Source organism: Semicossyphus pulcher, unplaced genomic scaffold (assembly GCF_022749685.1).
Source record: "Semicossyphus pulcher isolate SPU_LCO1_2020_fin unplaced genomic scaffold, fSemPul1.0.p SCAF_18, whole genome shotgun sequence".
Lineage (NCBI taxonomy): Eukaryota > Metazoa > Chordata > Actinopteri > Labriformes > Labridae > Semicossyphus > Semicossyphus pulcher.
Window position 1 is genome coordinate 25,553,663 of NW_027211691.1, and position 19,494 is coordinate 25,573,156.

At 41.7% G+C, this 19,494-nt stretch overlaps 1 protein-coding gene across 1 annotated transcript; it reads left to right on the forward strand.

The window, feature by feature from the left end:
* Positions 1-4,485: 4,485 nt before the first annotated feature.
* On the forward strand, positions 4,486-18,251 carry nrn1a (neuritin 1a). Its single transcript, XM_069667234.1, has 3 exons — positions 4,486-4,767; positions 12,095-12,242; positions 15,356-18,251. Exons 1-3 carry the CDS (start codon positions 4,713-4,715, stop codon positions 15,579-15,581), a joined length of 429 nt encoding a protein of 142 aa, XP_069523335.1. The 5' UTR covers positions 4,486-4,712; the 3' UTR covers positions 15,582-18,251.
* Positions 18,252-19,494: the final 1,243 nt, after the last annotated feature.

Here is a 19,494-nt window from a genome sequence, read left to right on the forward strand (position 1 = left end):
CTGCAGCCTGCACACACGCACGCACGCACACACACACACACACACACACACACACACACACACACAGGCCCATTGAAGAATTCACTGCCATGACGTCACTCCTTCCTCTTCATTCTGCTCAGCTCTGCTCCTCATCGAGCAAAAACAGCCGTTTGGCTGACATCACCGACGCTGACAGCCCCCCCCCCCCCCCAGACTTCCCCCTGAAATCTATACTCATGATGCATTATGTATGTTGTGTCCGTATTATGCCTTCTCCCAGCAGGAACAGTGCAACGGATCTGTGTCTCGCTCCCAAATTCAAACCAGATCCCTGCTTCAAAGAGGCTTTTTACAGCACAGACACAGCGTGCGGAAACATCCAGAACATCACAACGACGGCAATATCAGACAAGATTTATCAACCACCACGTATCAGGGCAGGGAGGGCGTTTAATCAGGAGGCGATGATGGGAAGATTGAGGTGCAGAAGTGACAGGAAAATGAATGAGGTTTGGTGTGACGCAGGCAGACCTGTCTCAGGGAGTTTGTTCTGATGGCCGACTGTAAATTTAGTTTCTTTGGGAAGACAAAACATTGAAATTAACTTGGGCGTTAAAAAACTATATTCATTAAATCTTGTTATTTAATATGGAAGTCCTAAGCGGACATGCATCCATGCATTTCATTTATTCAGTTTTCCTGTGATAAGGAGTTATTCCTGGTGGTTTTCTTAAAATCTCGACTTATTTATCTTGAGAAAAGTACGCTGGTTTTCTCGTGATAACAGGACCGTTTTCCGGTGATCTAGAAAGGGCGGAGGAGGACAGCATGGTTGGAAATGTGTGTTAGATGAGGAAGTTAGAAGTTCAAACTCTCATGTCGATCCATTTGTCTGTGTTCCTGTTCGAGCTGTTACTCCTGTTTTTAAAGCAATTACATCTCGACTGATCACCATAATAAAGTCACTCACAGGTTCCTCGTGTGCACGAGGGTATCGACTCCTCTACATAGTGCTGAAAGAACCACCCTCGTTCCCAGAAGCAAAAATAGGTCCGTGTTGTTCGACTGTTCTTCTACTTTCAGAGCGAAAGAGAAGCAAATGTTTTGCACGACAGGATTTCACTAAGTCGGAGGCGAGTTCACAGCTGCCACGTGAATCATGTGATGCAAGTGAAAATGCATCACTCGCACAAACTGAACAAAATTCAACTTGAGTTAGAAATTTGCGTCTGATCGTAGATTTTCCTGAAGTCCTGAGTTTGCGGCGGGAAATCGTCAAACCAAACCCCATTCAAAAAACAGTCATTTTAAAGTCGTGTTCTTGTCGTCTCACAGACAGACCTGACAGAGCATGAACTCAGCCTCTCTACAACCCTGCCTCCTGATGTAGTTCTCTCAGCATCCTCTCAGCCTGTTTATTGTCATTAAATCTCAGTAACATCTGTTTGTTGTGGCTTCATAGCGCTGTAGTGAGACAGATCTCAGCCCACCTGTGACCTGATAGATACAGTGAAACTGCCACTCAGCGGAGACAGATGGACAGGCGCTCCACAGCTGAAACAGAACGCCGGTAGTTGGTGTCCATCAGACAAATCCTGGTACTGATCCGAGCTAACAGCTCATCACACTGGGCCCTGGTCAGCCTGAAGGAGCTGGAAGCAGCAGGAGAGTTCATCAGACACAGAGGGAAAGAAACCGTTCCTTCTGCTCTGTGGCACAAAGGAAGAACATAAGTCAGGCTGTGGTACACACGTTAAACTTATTAGACAAGTTAAACATAAAATATGAGCAGATTTATTACTATTCTACACACTGCAGTTCCTCGTGTTGACCAGCAGGTGTCACCGATGACTTCATTCATCTTTAAAGGCTCTTATGTGGGGCAGCGAGGTGAGTCCATCTCTGCTTCTGTCTCTGATTGGACGAGAGGAGGACGTGATTGAAGGTCAAAGTCAAAGTCACACAAGGAGGTCACACACACACACACACACACACACACACACCCACACACCCACCCAGCGGGACACTTTGTGTCTGTCCAAGAGTTAAATGTTTTCAGATTTGAGACGCTTGGAAACTGTCCGGGGACCCAATTACTATCTCTGTGTGTGTGTGTGTGTGTGTGTGTGTGTGTGTGTGTGTGTGTTCTCCTGCTGCAGCACTGCATCGCCTCAGGGAAACATCTGTGTTAATATGGAGGAGAGAGAGAGACAGGGTTTGTTTCAGATTCAGCTGACGTCAGCAGGAGAAGACGAGATCCCCCACATGTTCTTTATCTGCACAGACACACACACACACAAACACCTGGGTCCGGCTTTTACATATTTTGTAGTCTACATGACTCACAGGTACACAAAGTGTCTGAATGTCTCCAGTCGATGTGTTCATCCTGCAGCAGTGAAGCAGGCTGTAATGGCTGCAACATAATCCTTGATGGGTCAAAGGTCGTCCACTAAAAGTTCTTGTTGTTTCCACTGACAGGCTCAGATTGTTCTTCTAAGTGTGTGACAACATGACAGAAAGGATCCCTACAGAGATAGACCTTTTTGTTACAGAGGAAGATGATTGTTTTAACCACACACAGACGTTACATCGCTCTCTGCACACACACCAGACTCCATTCAGAAAAACAGTGATTTAAGCTCACAGGACACAGGAGCTGCAGGTCTGCTGCTGCTTCTATTGGTTAGTTTTTGTGTAACTGTGTGTTATACTGATATTGTGTTGGATCTGAAATGACCTTTTAAAACACCAAAGTCAAAAATTAACTCAAACAAACTGACAGCAGCTCGCATTGTATGTCATGTAAAATTATTGTTTCTGTCAATAGAGTCTGGTGGCTCTGAAGAATGATCATAATAAAAAAGGTCTGTCTCTGTAGGGATGCTTTCCCTGTGCTATGCTACGACACTGAGCATATCAACAGACTGTAAAGTCGTCATTATTTCAAACATATGTTGAATTTTAGAAGCTGAACTAGTAATCGAACTAAAGCTGTCGTGCAGTAAAACGCACATTTCCCTGAAGTGGATGTAAAGTTCAAGCACGTCAAACGGTGTCGGTACTTTTACTGACATCTGAGTTCTTCCACCACTGACCGTCTGACCAACACATTTATGTGGATCTTTCTAATTAAATCCATTTCTGAATTTCCTTCCCTATGTGGTTTGTTCTAAAGGTCAAAGGTCAGAGCAAATCCTCCTGCAGTGGGCGGGTTCAGACACATTAAAGCAGCATTCCTTCTGACTGATCCTTATGAACCATATGTAGGGTGGCGACCTCTAGTGGCAGAAGTAAGAACCACAGAGACGTCAGGTGACCTTTTGTCTTCATTTAAGATCAGAAGTCATTCCGCTTACATCACATATATATTTAAAAACATGTACGTGATTGTAAACATATTTATTTATTTATTTAATGATTATTGTTTTCTGCCTTTATTGACAGAGCAGACAGTCGACAGTCTAATTTAGCCGCTGAGCTAAACCATCGCCTGCACATTTCTTTGACCTACAAACAGGATCCGTCTCTGAGCAAAAACATTTTGTTTGTGTTTTATTCTTTTGTTTTACTGTCTCTGTTATTGATGATTGTGCTTATTAACATTGTCTGGTGATATGATCGCATGGCGACACAGGGGTCGGGATTAAATCTACCGGTACAAATAAAGTAACCTAATATAATCATTTGTCAGCACGGTGATATGTTAGGGTTTATTTTGCACTTTTAGGAACAATGTCAGCATAAAGAATAAAAAACATAAATATAGATCTGAGTCAATAAAAGCTTTTTGTGCATTTAGAGCAGTCGGTCTGTTTGTTGTTTTAAAAAGTGGCTGTGACATCACAGCGCCACAGTCAAATAAAACAACAAAACTGTGTTAAAAAAAAGATACGAATCAATAAACATAATATCACGATACTCAAGTGTACCGATCATCTCATCGCCCCCTGTGATGGAGCGTGTTCATGCTGAGGCTGGTGGTGTGTGAGGTGACGAGCAGCTCTGGCTTTGTGTGGATTTTTGTGTTCATTGTTTCAGTAAAAATAGAGACAAATGTAAATCATAAAAATCTTTTTTCCTGCCAGAACTTTGAATCTCATTTCTTTATCTGAAGGCCGTCAGAGGCAGCTGAAAGCTTCTGAGTGCATTTAAACTCAATACATCTTTATTCAAACGTTTACACAACATGAGCTCACGTCTGTTCACAGATTCTTCTGGAAAAATGTGTCAGAAAAATGTCCAGAATTTGCCTGAATAAAAAATGACGCCACAGGAAGTTTAATCCGGTTTTTAGGAAACACTGGTTTCAGTCAAATGAACTGAGGGAGCTAAAAACAAAACAAATGAACGGAGAACAAAATACAGAAAAGGATGAGATCATAATAATAACAGGCCAAATAATAATGAGGAGAGAGAGAGAGAGAGAGGGAGAGAGAGAGAGATGGAGAGGGAGGAGGGGCTTTCTCTCTCTCTCTTCTTTTTTCTCTCCAGACGCGTAAAACAGGCAGGAAGCGCAGAGCAGAGCGCGAGAGAGAGCAGAGCCGCAGCAGCAGAAGAAGTGCACGTTCACACAGGAAAGACAAGAAGACGAAGAAGAAGAAGAAGAAGAAGAAGAGGAGGAAGAGGAGAGTGTTGGATGTAGCTGCTGTTTGCGGGTGTTTGCGGGGAATGTGCGGCTCTCTAACTTTGTGACTGTGTGCTCTCATGGTGAGAGGAGGACGCAGAGGATGGGAGTAACCTGGTCCTCCAGATGCCTCGCTCTCTTTCTAGCTCTACACATCGGTGAGTATTTCGTTTTTTACAAACTAATGTGACACATTAGAAATCCACAGAAACACTCTTCAGATTTATTTCTCTGGTTTGTGTGCAGGAATTAATTTTGAAGGATCAGAAAGCGACATTTTCTCGCTGCTTTCTTCGCTTTTAAAAAGCAGAAATGTCGTTTTTACGCAGATTTTTGGGTCAACATGAGACATGAAGGTGCTTTTTATTTTAATAATAATTAAAGAACGAAATAAAATCCTGACAGTCGCTTTTAATAACGAGGTTTGAAGCATTTGTCTTAAATTAGCTGAAAAAAAGAACAAACAAGCTTTTTGTTAAATTTATAAATTCACATTTTTTTAACTTAAAAAACTTAAATTGGTTTAAAATAAAAACCGAATGTTCTGATGGATATTTAATGTTTTGGTCTGCAGACGTGTCCGTGTTGGTTTGGCTCGTAATGAAGCAGCAGCTCGTTTTAACGGGGATGCACTTCACATTTTGGAGTGTGTGCGTGATACGAGTGCGTGCGTGTGCATGCGTGTGTGTGTGCTAACAAGGGGAATGCCCCCCTCCCTCCCTCCCTCCCCACTCCCCCCCCCTTCCTCTCTGCACCTCGGTTGTCCCAAACTGGAGACATTTGTTGAATTTTTTCACCTTAAAGATTTAATTTGATTTTAACGTTTAAACGTCAGAAAATAAAAAGAGTGCACATTTGATGTTTTTTCCTGCAGATTTAGAGACGGTTCATTAACGGAATAAAAGCCGGTTTGAATGCTCGTTTTACCGGAATATATTAAATCAAAAAAAGGCAGAAATTAGACATTAAATATGTCGAACCGGAGCATTTCCTGGCGGTTTGCAGCTCGTGCAGGATCCGTCCTTCCCGCCGCAGTATGCGGGGCTGCAGCAGCACCGGCACACCCGCAGCCTCCGCTCAAACAACATCTCCTTGTTGTTTAATCTTTATTTTATCTTCTGCTCTGATTTCTTTTAAAAACGACAAAAAAGATGGAATTTATCTCCTCCATTTTCGCTGCAAATACGCGCAAAAACGTCCCCGTGCACCCGCCTCGTGCACGACGGGGAAATAAAAAGCCTGCTCTATTTTTACAATAAAAATCACGTGTTATTTAGCGTGCAGGTTAACCTGCAAAGGCTTCGTGCACAAATCTGCAGGAGGATGAAAAAAAACAACCCAGGATGCGTCTGATATCCGGAAAATTCACTGCAAACATAAAATGGAGATGAGAGAGGAGAAATATGGAGATGCTTGTTGTTTTCTGCTGTTGCATTGCATAACGATGCTGTGGAGGAGGGCTGTGTGTGTGTGTGTGTGTGTGTGTGTGTGTGTGTGTGTGTGTGTGTGTGTGTGTGTGTGTGGAGCTGGTGGCAGAGAGAAATGCTGAATTATTCAAGACGCAGAATCCTCCCCGGTGCTATTGTTAGAGAGAGAGAGAGAGGAGAGAGAGAGAGAGAGAGAGAGAGAGAGAGAGAGGGAGGGAGAGAGAGAGAGAGAGAGAGAGAGAGAGAGAGGGAGGGAGAGAGAGAGAGAGAGAGAGAGAGAGAGAGAGGGAGAGAGAGAGAGAGATCATGTTCAGATTATTCAGAATAAAAATGTAGAATTATAAAACAAATAAAGATGAATTTGTTTGTTTTGTTTTGAATGTGCTTTTTTTAAACTCTGAAACGAGGTGAGGCCGAACATTAAACGCGCACGCGGGCACAGAGCTGCTGAATTATTTCACACACTGATTATTACACGGAGGGAAATCGAATGAAATCGATTAATTAGTCTGCATTACAAATACAGCCCTCCCTCCCCTCGTTCCACATGTAGGCCTATCTGCCGCGGATGACGCTCCTGCGGGACGAGGGTCGTCTCCTCACTCTTTGTTTCACTTTGACTTCTGGGATTTGATTTTATTTCCGGTTGCTGTGGTCGCAGGTTTGGCGCGCTTCTGCAGAAAATTTCCCTCCAAAACCTTCAAACCGAATAAAAAGCATCGACATGATTTTCAAACCTGCAGCAGAAACGCGGGAAAAATAATTTCTGCACAAATGTGTCCTCAAACACGAGATTTAAATGTCTTATTGTGCCGGATATTAGGAGAAGTGCTTTTAGAAACATTTATGTTCATTTGTAAAATGGTTGTAATTCTGTTTTTAGAGGACGTTTTTACATCCGTCGTGGTGTGCGTGTTGGAGGTGGGTGTGTCTGCTGAGGAAGCTACAACACGCTGCTTTTGGCGGAGATGCACTGCAGGCAACAGTGTGTGTGTGTGTGTGTGTGTGTGGAGGTGGGGTGAATGAGTGCGAGCGTGCTGGATGGTGGGAGGCGTGAACGAAAAAGCTGCGCGCGTCCCCGTTTGTGCGCGTGAGGTGGGACTGTCCTGGTTTCACTCAGAGGATAAAAAAAAACAAAAAAAGGTAAAATAATAAAATAAAAACAAATGAAAATATAAAGAAAGATGGATGAAATATATTTAATATTAAAAAGATAAAAAGGATTGAGGGATGAAGAATGAAAAGATGGAGGTCAGAAACAAAACGGATAAAACCCGGAGCCGGTCTGCAGCTGGACTGAAAATCTACAAATGTTTCAAAATAAGAGACAAACGGAAACACGCGCGTAAAAACACAGAAAGGAACAAAATAATAAAGTTTAATTTCCTGTCTGATTCAGATCGTTTCAATATTATTATAACAAATATTTACTAATAATAAATCCGTCATGTGAATACACAAAGAGCCTGAAGGAATTTTACTAAAAGCGACTGAAATGAATAAAAGTACTAAAAAGGAGTGCAGTGATTTTTTCTTCATTCATGTATTTTATTTTGGTGACCTTGTTCGCAGCTGATTGGCTCGTTAAACCGAAGCAAAGACAAAAAGCAAACTGCTGCAGAGACGGAAAGAGAAAGCGTGCAGCGTGTTTGAGATGATGTAATGCCTCCTCCGTACAGTGAGAGAGAGACAGCAGAGACAATGGAGAGAGAGAGAGAGAGAGAGGGGGAGAGAGAGAGAGACAGAGAAATAGAGAGAGAGAGAGGGAGAGAGAGAGAGAGAGACAGCAGAGACAATGGAGAAAGAGAGGGAGAGAGAGGGGAGGGGGTCTCATTCATACAGTAGACTAAATACTATATGGATGGAGCGAGACTCGAAGTATTACAAACAAAAAGAAGACAAACATTAAGACATGAAACAACAACAACAACAATCATAAAAGCCTGTTAATGTAAGATTGAGGTATAACTGCAGCCATCAGGTGCTGTAATCACACTCGTCACTTTGTGCTGACGCTCTGTTAAATCTCCTCTCAGAAACATTTAACGTAACTTTAAACTTATTTTAAATCACAACATTTGTAACTGTTTGATGAAAAAAATGTGTTAAAGTGAAATGTACGGAAGCCCTAAGTGGACATGTATCCGTATATTTAATTTACCCTGTTTTCCCATGATAACGAGTCATTTCAGTTGGCGTCATCTCGAGATAACAGCGCTGCACCAGCGTACCGTCAGATGATCAGAGCTCGTATCTCCCTCGTCAGTGGCTGATGGCAGCACGTCCTGCTCTGTGACATCACAGTCAGCAGCCTGAAAATGACCCGTTATAAACCAGAAAACCGGCTTTGTTATCTCGAGATAACGAGATGAATAAGCCGAGATTGGGACGGAAAACGGAGTAAATAAAATGCATGGATGCTTGTCCGCCTAGGGCTTCCGTAGAAATGGACTTTCTAACATCTTTAGGCCCTTGTTGTCTTTACATGACCCTGACTCACGTTTTTGACGATTGGTAATTCACGATGAGAAAATAACATCTGGACAAAAATGTATTTTGACTGGAACAAGATCAGTTTCTGTGAGACGGCCGGAGGGATTAAAACGAGGCAGGAACTTTAACTGTTTTTGGAAGAACTGAGAGGAGCTAAACTGGCCTCCATATGGAGGCAGAAGGGTCTTCAGTAGTCAGCAGGTAGATTCTGGTGGGTTTTTGGCACCTGAAGACTTTAAATGGAGAAATAATATAAGAAAGAAGAACATTAATGCTGAATGAATCTTCTTATTGTCATCTTATATAACACAGTGCTAATTTGCCAATAATCAGACAAAGAAAAAGATTATTTGAGGAGAAAAGTCGTCCATTATCAACAATTTGGTCTGACTCAAACAAGCAGAGATGAGCAGTCTCAACAAAGAGGCGTTAACAGCTTGTAATGCTGCGTACGGCCACCAGGGGCAGCGTGGTGAGAATGAGCTGTGGTTATAGTATAGTAGTGGTATACTATGTTTTATATCTAAAGAGGTTACAGAAGTTTTCCCCGTTTGAACAGCCCCGCGTTCGTCGGCATGATTACATGCTGATGTCACGCAGTAAACATGTTCTGTCTTCATGACGCGTTTGTTTGTTCTAATCTAATTTAAGTTTGTCAAAGTGCAGAAGAAGTGAAGGGAGCGTGCAGGTTTACCAAGAGGTCAATAGAGTTGTGTAGAGGTCACCTTAAAGGGGAACAGCAGCTATCTTCCACATCCGAGTGAGCGCCTTGAGTGATGTCACTCGAGTCAGCGCCTGTTTGGGACTACAAGTTTGAAAAGGAAAATAACATGTGTGTGGAGTTACATCTATCTTACTGCTTCAGCCACTAAGTTTCTGTAGGCGAGTTGGATTGTGGGTAATGTAGGCCCCAGATGTGGAGTGAAGTAGTTTTTTATGTCTGGTTTTTGTGTATACATTTATAGTTGTTATTTATTTGCACTTTAACTTACAGTAGTTTTTATACATTTATTTTGTACTGTAGCTATTTTCTGCTGTGTAATATATGTTTGTAGTTTCCATAGCTTTTTTATGTAGCTAGGTATGTTGTTTTTATATGTCATTTTATAGGAGTTTATGTATGATAGTTTCAGCACGTTTTTAAAAGTAGTCTATATTGTAGTTTTTATGTGTGCTTTTGATTCATATTTGGCTTTTAACATTTAGTTTTGTTGTAGTTTTTAATGTATAGTTTTGAATGTGTAGTTTTTGTTGTAGTTTTTAATGTGTAGTTTCGAATGTGTAGTTTTTGTTGTAGTTTTTAATTTGTAGTTTTTGTAGTTCTTCAGTCAGGATACAGAGGTCCGTCCTCCTCTAACAGCCGTGTCCTGCCCTACACGTCACGCTGTGTTAGTCCTCAGTTTGATCGAGTGGAACCGGACAGCAGGCGTGTTATTATCCAAACCAATCAATCAGCCCCATCCGCTGCTTAATGAACCACGCACGCACGCACACACACACACACAGTGAGTTAACAGAGGTGGTGTAAAGGGGCGTGTGTGTCGTGTTATTGCTCGTGTGTGTGCTGAGGGGGGAGGAGGCGTGTCAGACCTGGCAACCCGTGATGTGTTTTTTAAATATATATAGGTGTGTTTTCCGTCTGTTGAAGTGAAAGAGGGAGGAGACTGGCACACACACACACACACACACACACACACACACACTGAACTGTGATTAAACAGTTTACTGTAACTATGTGAGATATTTTTGACGTTTTGGTTTGAGGAAACAAAAAGATGTTTCGTGTTTCTGCAGCTGTAAAATCAATCAATCGTTTGCTGTTCGATCAGCGTCAGACTGAAGCAAAGACATCAATGAACAGAGTCACTGATCAGTTTGAGGAGTGACTGCTTTAAACATCTGTACGTCACTGTCACATTAACACAGACGATGTCCCACAAACAAACCTTGAGCTTTACTGTCCACCGGACTGCATCCAAACATGTTGGTATTTTATGAATCTGAGGTGGTTAAGCTCCTACGTTAGACCAGGGCACGCGGTTTCAAACATTCAAACATTCTTTGTCACATTACAAATGAAGTATTTAGGATTTCACTACAGCTGCCATATGTTTTTGGACCCAGCTTGCCGAACACAACATTTACTTTGCAGGATTCTGGAGCAGACACAAATGATTATTGCTAACACTGAAATTATTTTTTCTTAGATGGAAGCTCAATTCGTTCTAATCTGAGGTCGTCAAATACATCATAAGGTCATCATAAGGCATCTACATTTAGGTACCCTTTAACTTCCACATTTAGGTACCCTTTAACTTCTATTTTTAAGTGCCCTTTAACTTCCACATTTAGGTACCCTTTAACTTCTATTTTTAAGTACCCTTTAACCTCTACATTTAGGTACCCTTTAACTTCTATTTAAGGATACTCTTATTCTACTCTTGTTCTTTTATGGGATCCTGTAAGTACTGTTTTACCTTTTAGTATCTGTTTTAAGGCACCTTTCTGCCTCTGCTCAAAGATTCACTTTAGCGTCTCTTTAATAGTCCTTTATGCAACTGTTGTATTATCTGTTTTAAGGTACCCTTCATTGTCCAATTTAGGGTACCCTTAAGCTTTAAGGTACCCTTTGGCCTCAGCTTTAAGGCAACTTTCTGCCTCTGCTCAAAGATTCTCTGAGGCGTCTCTTTTATAGTCCTTTAGGTTTTAAGGTTTCCATCAGTATCTGTTTTATAGCACTTTTTCGCGATTTTTTAAGGTACTTTTTTGCTTCCCATAAAGTCTGTTTCAACCTATCAGTGTCTCTTTAGGTACCCTCTGTCGTCTAAAGGTGCACTTTAGCATCTCTTTCTGACGTGAGCTAAAGGTGAAACATTTGCAGCTGATTCGGATCAGGCACCAAAACGACTTGGTGAGGCTTGAGAGGACATGATTGTTTGGGCTGAAAAAAGAACTGTGGACAGGTCGCTGAGCTTTGGGGTGAAAGTCTGACAGACTGTCTTGCTCTTCTCTACAGCGAGACTTCCAATGTGCCGGACATCAGGGGCAGTTTCTCTGTCTCATATTGCAGGGGATGAGTTTATGTTGGAGTTAGCTGAACGCCTGGTGCATCCCATATGGACACCAGACACCAGTCTTTGACAGAGGTTTGTTCTCGACAATCTGGCCAACCTCAGTAAAAGTTAGGTAAAATAACATCATGGCTTCATCAATAAAAAACACTGTTTTATGCTTTAGAAAAATTACTGTGAGAAATGCTTCGTGACTTTTAGCTCCTCAAATAAAGTGTGAGAGAAGCCAAAACAAGGTTTAAAATAGCATCTGCAACGTGTTTAAGTCTTTTATCTTAAAAGCTCTGATTCATCAAAGTCTTTTGGATGATATTTTCATCGTCCGATAAATCACTTTGTGACTTCTGTTAAAGTATAAATAAAACTTATTCAGAGGCCTTCCTGTTTCCTAAAATAAGGACTCAAAGAGAGGATCATTAACTTTGAATTCTTTGCTCTTCCTCCTTCCCTTGTTTCCTTACCTCCTCCTCCTCCTCCTCCTCCTCCTCCTCCAGTCTCCGTGTTGCAGACGGTGCTGGTCAGTGCAGGTCAGTGTGACTCTGTGTTTAAAGGCTTCTCAGACTGTCTGCTTCAGCTGGGGGAGAACATGGCCAACTATCCCCAGGACCTGGACGACCAGAAGAACCTGCACACGATCTGCAGGTAAGATCACAACACGCACACACACACACACACACACACACACACACACTGCACTGCTGACTGACATGTTAAAGCTTTCATGCACCCTGTAGTTTAGATGAGTTACATACGTATGTAACACACGCCTTCAGCTGAATGACTGATGTAATATGTTAGCATTTAAAGGCGGGGGGGGGTATTAGGCCTCTGCCTGAAACCACTCAGTCAGCTCTGTCCCTTTAGGAAACCCCGCCCCTACAAGCCTGCTTTCTTCTGATTGGCTGAAACCTGGCGTTCACAGCAGCCTGCAGACCGAGCTGAGCAGCCTGGGGATTACTCCAACACACTTTCACCTACAGATCTGAAACTTCACCCGCGTTGAGTCTGAACACTGAACATTGTAACGTTATATATGTGTGTGTGTTAAATGTGAAACAGCATGACACCCCCTCTGTAAACCTGAACCATCTTGTTTCTCAACCTCACCAGGTATCTAGTGGCTAAATGAAGATAGATTAGGAACACATGTTCATTAGTGAGGTAACGTTACGTACTTGACTTATGTGAACGTAAACCACGATCTTTTCCCCGTCCGCTTTAACTAACTAACTTTAACTGTAGCTAATTATTAATCATCACTAACCTGACCCGTGTATGTTAAAAGGTGTTTGTTGTCACGATTGCTAAGTTGAGCTCAGAGCGCTGAAGCTGAACACTGACTGCAGGGATCCTCAGTGTGCCAGTGTAAGTTTATACTTCTTATTTTGGTGACGGACACGATTAAAAAAAGGATCATTCAGCTTCAGGAACACAATCGTTTGTTATAATGTTGATCTGACAATAATATGAGTGATTAAAGTGAAACCCTGAGGGGTCCAGAGGTTTGGGGGTGTGCATATGTGCAAAGCAGGGAGCTTCCCAACCAGCTGACGCCCACCCTCACACCCCCCTTTTATCCCCCTTTCACCCCACCACCCAAACCGGGTGGGCACCAGATGGCACGCTGCAGCAGGAAGCCCCCACCCTGCACACACACACACACACACAATTTTTTAATTCAGTGACAGCTCCATCACAGCGGTGTTGAGGCGTGGCACGAGGGATGCGTTAATACGCCTCCTCACACACACACACACACACACACACACACACACACACACACACACACACGTTAATTGCTCAGAGATGGTAGCATCGACACGGCTCGGTTCAGGAGGTCAACATCAATAAGAGCAGATTGGAAGATTGGATTAGATACGCTGTGTGTGTGTGTGTGTGTGTGCGTGTGTGTGTGTCTGGCAGCACGCGTCGGTGAGCAGGCTGGTGTCGTCTTTACATCATCTGGGAGGAGGAAGGAGGAAAAAAAGATGAACAGATTGAGATGGAGACCAAAAAAAAAAGAGTGAGAGGGAGCCAAAACAAACAAAGAACAGATTAAAAGGAAGAATAAAACATTAAAAAAATAAATGAAGAAAGGAAAAAGGAGGTTATAATCAGGGCGAAGAGGAAAGATGGAGGAAAAGAGTTGAAGAAGAAAAGAGAGGACGCCGCCGCCTCAGTATGAATAAAACATCTTGCCTGCAAATAACTGAGAAAAGAGGAAAGAGGGATGGAAACAAGGGAAAGTGAAGGAGAAAAGGAGGTAAGGGAAGGAAGGGAAGAAGGCTAGGAAGCAAGGGATAAGGAAAATGTAATGAGGGTGGGGGAGGGAGGGAAAGGAAGGAGAAGTTAAAGAAATGACTTCATATCACAAACATGTCAGGTGTGTAAACGGGAGCAGATGACGTCACATGATCTCAGTTATACTCACGGTAATTTACATGTTTGGTCATCGACTTCCTGCCTCATCATCACTGTTTCCTCCAGCATCTTCCCACTCCGTCAAATACTCACTCTAGGGGCGTTTTTTCAGGTGCAGGGCTGCGGTCAAGTTAGCAATTATCAAAACGCAAAGTCTGTGAAGTTAGGAGTAAAAAACGCTGCTTAACTTTGACATTTGAACGTGCAACGATAACACCCTTAGACGTAACTCGCCCGCCTTTCTTTGGTTTTCGTGAAGCCACCAAAGCTCCTCGTCTGGGTTTAAATAAGTACCAATCTTTATTTCTGAATGGTACGTAGCTGACGTACATTATGTTGAATAGGTCAGACTTCCACATTGTTTTCTTGATTTGAACCACAGTCTCCTGGATGTTTGTTTGACCCATTCGTAGACCAAAGCCACCATCCAACGTGAGCGTTTGTTAATCATTAAACCAGGTCACTGACTTAAACAAAAGCTAAAATGCAGAAAGCAGAAATGGCGGCGGGGCGACCCGACTCATCGTCTGCTGTATTTAATGTGTCTGCAGTGAGAACCGTCGGGATTTAACAGGGAAAGTTTAACTACATTATATACATCTGTCTAACAGAGAACGCTGCATCGTCTGCAAACTGATGTGTTTCTGTTTGTAACTACTGAATCCACAAAGTAAGAGGCACTACATTAAATGTATTGGAGTTTTAAAAATTACAATATTTCCCTCTGAAATGTGCAGAGAAGTAAGATGTAGCTGAAAGTGTTAACGGCCTAATAAAGTATAAGTACTCCCACTTTGTCTTTTAATTTAGTCTCAGTTTTTAAAGCCTTTACTGGATTATAAAATAATTTCATTCAACTGTTAATGTTCTTGTAGAGCTATCAAGTCATCTGTCACTGGCTGGGGTAACTTCCAGTGTAAAAATCATTTCCTAGTTTATTTTTTGGCCTTACATTTGGATACTGAGTCTGAAAGTCTAGATTAATAAAATACAACGACCATAATGTTTTTAATCTTAGAATAATTCACAGGACAGAATCCCGGGGTTTTGTCTGCAGTGTTTGTCTTCCTGCCCGGCACTCATGGAAAAGACAGAGTAGTAATATGCTTCGGGGCTCCACACTTGCTTTAGTTGTTGTTTCACTGGAATATAAACTTCACCGGCTGTGTGTTCATAAGCTTCCTCCTCGCTGTGTTTTCTGAGCTGCCAGATTCTGGGATGACTTCCACTCTTGGCTCTGCCTCTTGACTAGATGATGCATTCAGTTTCAAACCAGCCTCCCACTGCAGTCACAGGCTCGTGGTGCTAACGCTTGCTGTGTTTTCTCCTGCCAGTTACTGGGATAACTTCCACTCCTGTGCCACGACGGCGCTGGCGGACTGCCAGGAGGGAGCGACGGACCTCTGGGAGAAACTGAAAAAGGAGTCCCGCAACCTGGATTTCCGTGGGAGTTTGTTTGAACTCTGTGGCGGCAACGGGGCCCCCAGATCAGCCGACGCCAGGGGCCTCGCCTTGGTCCTAACCACACTGCCCACCATACTGACTTGGCTGGCGTTTTAACAGAAACAAGGAAAACATGAAATAAAAACACAAAGTGAAAAGAAGAAAAAAAGGAAAAACAAATGAAAAAAGAAAATAGAAAAAGAGTGATAGCTGCTCTTCGATACTGAAAAAATACAACAACTCCAAGTTTGAATTCATCTCCAGAAAACTCGACCAAACTGGATTTTTACGACATCTCTGTACAGCGGTCTGGTTTGCCTTCCTGGGACATCTGCAGGCATCATCCAATCACACGCTGACCTGACCCGGAGGTCGATAACATGAAATATTCAACCCGCCGTCGAGCTGAAATGATGACAATGATGAAAATTTGATGGATCCTCACCCGCTTACAATCGTGGAATTACACAGTATTAAAGTCAACCATGAATTATTGATGTTTAGTAGGCTAGGCCTAGACAGCACTGTGTGACTGCAGGGTGCTGACACAGTACCAGGCTATATATTAGGGTTGCCATATAGCCTGACGAACATATTCATGTGTAACGCGAGGCCCAGCTTAGCTCCACAAAATCAATAAGACAAGCCGAGGCCTCCAGCGCCAGTCGCCTCATCGCCACCACGGACAGTTTTTCCTTTTTTATGGCGCCAAGTTGACTGTGTTGAGCCCGGTAGGTTTGATGGACTGAATGGTGACGTGATATTTGTATTGTTATTGGCTGTTTGTTGTGCTCAGGCCACGGTCACACCAGCTCTCATCACTATTCTTTGAATGGAGTCGTCATCGGCAAAGTCGGTTTTGCAAAATGTCCTCCATAGACTAAAAGCAAATTGGAATGACAATATTGACCTTTGACCCATGCAGCTTGGCTTGCAGTCAATCCTGTGCCAGAACTGTGTGTTCCTAAATTCATAGTATTTTTCTTTCGGTTGTTGAACTGGCTAGCTAAATCGACGCCACGCGAAGAGACTCTCCAGTTTCTGGTGTGACCGTAGCCTTTTTCCCCCACTGAGCTCGGAGGTGCAGGGATGTCGTTGAGAGTGTAAAGCCTGCTTTTCATAAAAGAACAGTTTAAACTGATGTTGAATTGCATGATGACAGTTCAGACCGTCGCGAAACATTTCAGGAAATGAGCACAAACTCTGAAATGCTGAACCAGACTGATTATGGCTAGCTAAGAGTTTGGTTTAATAGCTTAACCAGATTGATTAAGATTATCTAATTGTTCCATTAAGCAGCTAAACCACGTAGATAAAGGCTTAGTTAGCCTAAGTTTAGTTTAGCAGCTAAACACGGTTGATTAAAGCTAGCTAATAGTTCACCTCAACCACTAAACCAAACTGATTTAAGCTAGCTCAGAGTTCAGATTAGCAACTAAACCAGCTGGATGAATTTCAGTTACACAGCCACACTAGAATGTGTAAGGCGTGCTGATGGTTCAGTTAGGCAGATAAAGAAGATGGATGAAGACTAGCTAAGAGTCAGGCCTAACAGCTAAACAACGGTAGAATTGATCATTTTGCTAAACCAGATTAAGGCTAGCTAATAGTTCTGTTCATCAGTAACAACAGATTGATTCAGGTTAGCTAACAAGTCTATCTAGCTGCCAAACCAGATCAGGTTGGCTAACAGTCTAGAGGCTTAACCAGACAATGTTAGCGTTAGCAGCTAATGGGATTGTGTGCAGTTAGCTTACCAGTAGCCAAAGCAGATTGGGTCAGGTTAGCTAACAGTTTTATTTGGCTTTAAAGAAACCTTCAAACAAAGAAATGTTAAGAAGTAAACCATGTCATCAAAGTTTAAGTTAAACGTGTTTTATGAAGTAAATCCTCGTAGCTGTGGACAAACATTTCTTTTCTTTTATTGTTGATTTTTGGTATTTTCAGCCATTGTGCTCATCTCCTGAGATCCGTGAGTAGTGTAAACTGCTGTAGGACACATCAGCCAGATGGAAACTCTACCAGGACCTTTTGGATGTGAAAGTAGAAACAAAATATATTTAACTTTAGTTCATGTTGGTGGTTGATTTCTAAATGTTCCTTCTGTCCCGCCACATCCCCGCTCAGCAGAACCACGTGTTCGAAATGAATGAATCTGTGAGCTAAACGGTTTCTGGAGAAAAGAAATACAGTATTTTTCAAAGTCGACAGCAATACGAAGACTTCACTTCATGGCCAGTGTAGCTATAAAAAATCAAACCGTGGCTCAAGAGAGATATGACTGTTGCCATTTAGCACCCCCCCATATGCCAGTGACCCATACTAGACGACCTTAGAGGTGATATATTATTTTAGGTCTGTATGTTAGATTTAAAAGCCCAACAGTACAGTAGCATCGTAAACTACATAAACACGGTAAATAAATTCAAGGAGGTCGTTTATTTCTTGGCTGAGGCACAGATGACATTTCCACTGCCTTCTGACTAAAAGATGTGTACTTCTGTTCGTTTGTTGGTTTGTCTCTTTGTTTGTTTATGGGGATGTCGCGTAACAAAAGAGTTGAAAAAAAAGGACTTATTCCAAAAATCATCTAACAAGAGAATATGTATATCAAAGGACTTTGAGAAAATAAAGATAAAAAAAGCTCTATTATAGATCGTCTATCCCAGACAGTTTTAACAAGATTGATACTTTACAGATTATAGGCCTACTGAGATATAAAAAAAATAATAAAAGATTGCTACAACGATAAAGAGTAATAAATAAAAGACTAATGTTTGAAAATAAGTGTGTGCTTTTATTTTGAAAAATGCACTCAGGTTGATGGACACACACACACACACACGCAGACGGTGGGGTTTGGAGTGTGTTCATTATTAATGAGGGAGAGTCCCTGAGCTGCCACACGTCTACTCAGTTTATATCGATCGAGAGGAGGAGGAGGAGGAGGAGGAGGAGGGGGAGACGGTCCTGAGGTGGACGATGTTTATTCAGTCTAACAGGTATAATTCAAAACGTTTAAACCAAACTGGTTTACATCTTAAATTGAACAATTATTCCACATGACCATCACGTTTTAGTCGTTCATGATTCTGATGTGGTTCAAACAAATCCTGCAACAAGATGATTTTTGTGTTTAATGGCGATTTAATATTCCTGTGATCTTCCACTGAGATGCTGCAGGAGAAAATATTCAATAAATATTTATTGACCGTGATATAAAGAAAACTCTCAAGGTGATTCCACATTTACATTGTTGGTATTTATCGATCCATCAAAGCTGATTTTACTCTATTTGGGATTTTTTTCAAACTTTGTTTGGCTCAAATATCCCACAATCCTCCTTGGCATGAAAACAGGTGTTTTTTTCATTGAAGAGGAAAATTAAGAAATGAAGATATTTGGATATCAGTGCATTTAGATTCAGAATAATAAAGAACGAACATTTTTTTTATACGGGGGAGATTGTGGAACGGACTGATTTTAGAATTTCAAAATAATAGCGTGAGGATGCAAACAGATCATGTTACATTGAGCAGAAGGAAATATTAAGACATAACAAAACAGAATAAAGCGTGGTTATTACGGGGATCTAAGCAACCAAATATAAGCTCTGTGAAAACATATATATATGTGACACGTCATTTTATTTAGACTTTTGTATTTTATATACAAAGATAAAAACATCGTGATGAAAAAGCTCTAATTTAAAGGAATATAAACCAAGAAACAGTGTAACTGTGGATATTATGGGATATGCAGCCAAGCTAATATAAGCTACAGGCCACATACACGGCTTTATTGTGCTTCATGGTATCTTATACAATAATACTCGTTTAATAGTCTTGTTATGTCTCTATAGAATTTTTTAAAATGATCTTATTATATTAAGAATAATTTATAAGCACACCATTTCTCTACCCTTGGCCCATAGGTTTATTTTTTCTTTATGCCTATTTTCCCCAACATATAACGTCACCTGCAGTTAAGTTTTTAGTCACTATAATATCGCTAAAATATTTCTGTATCA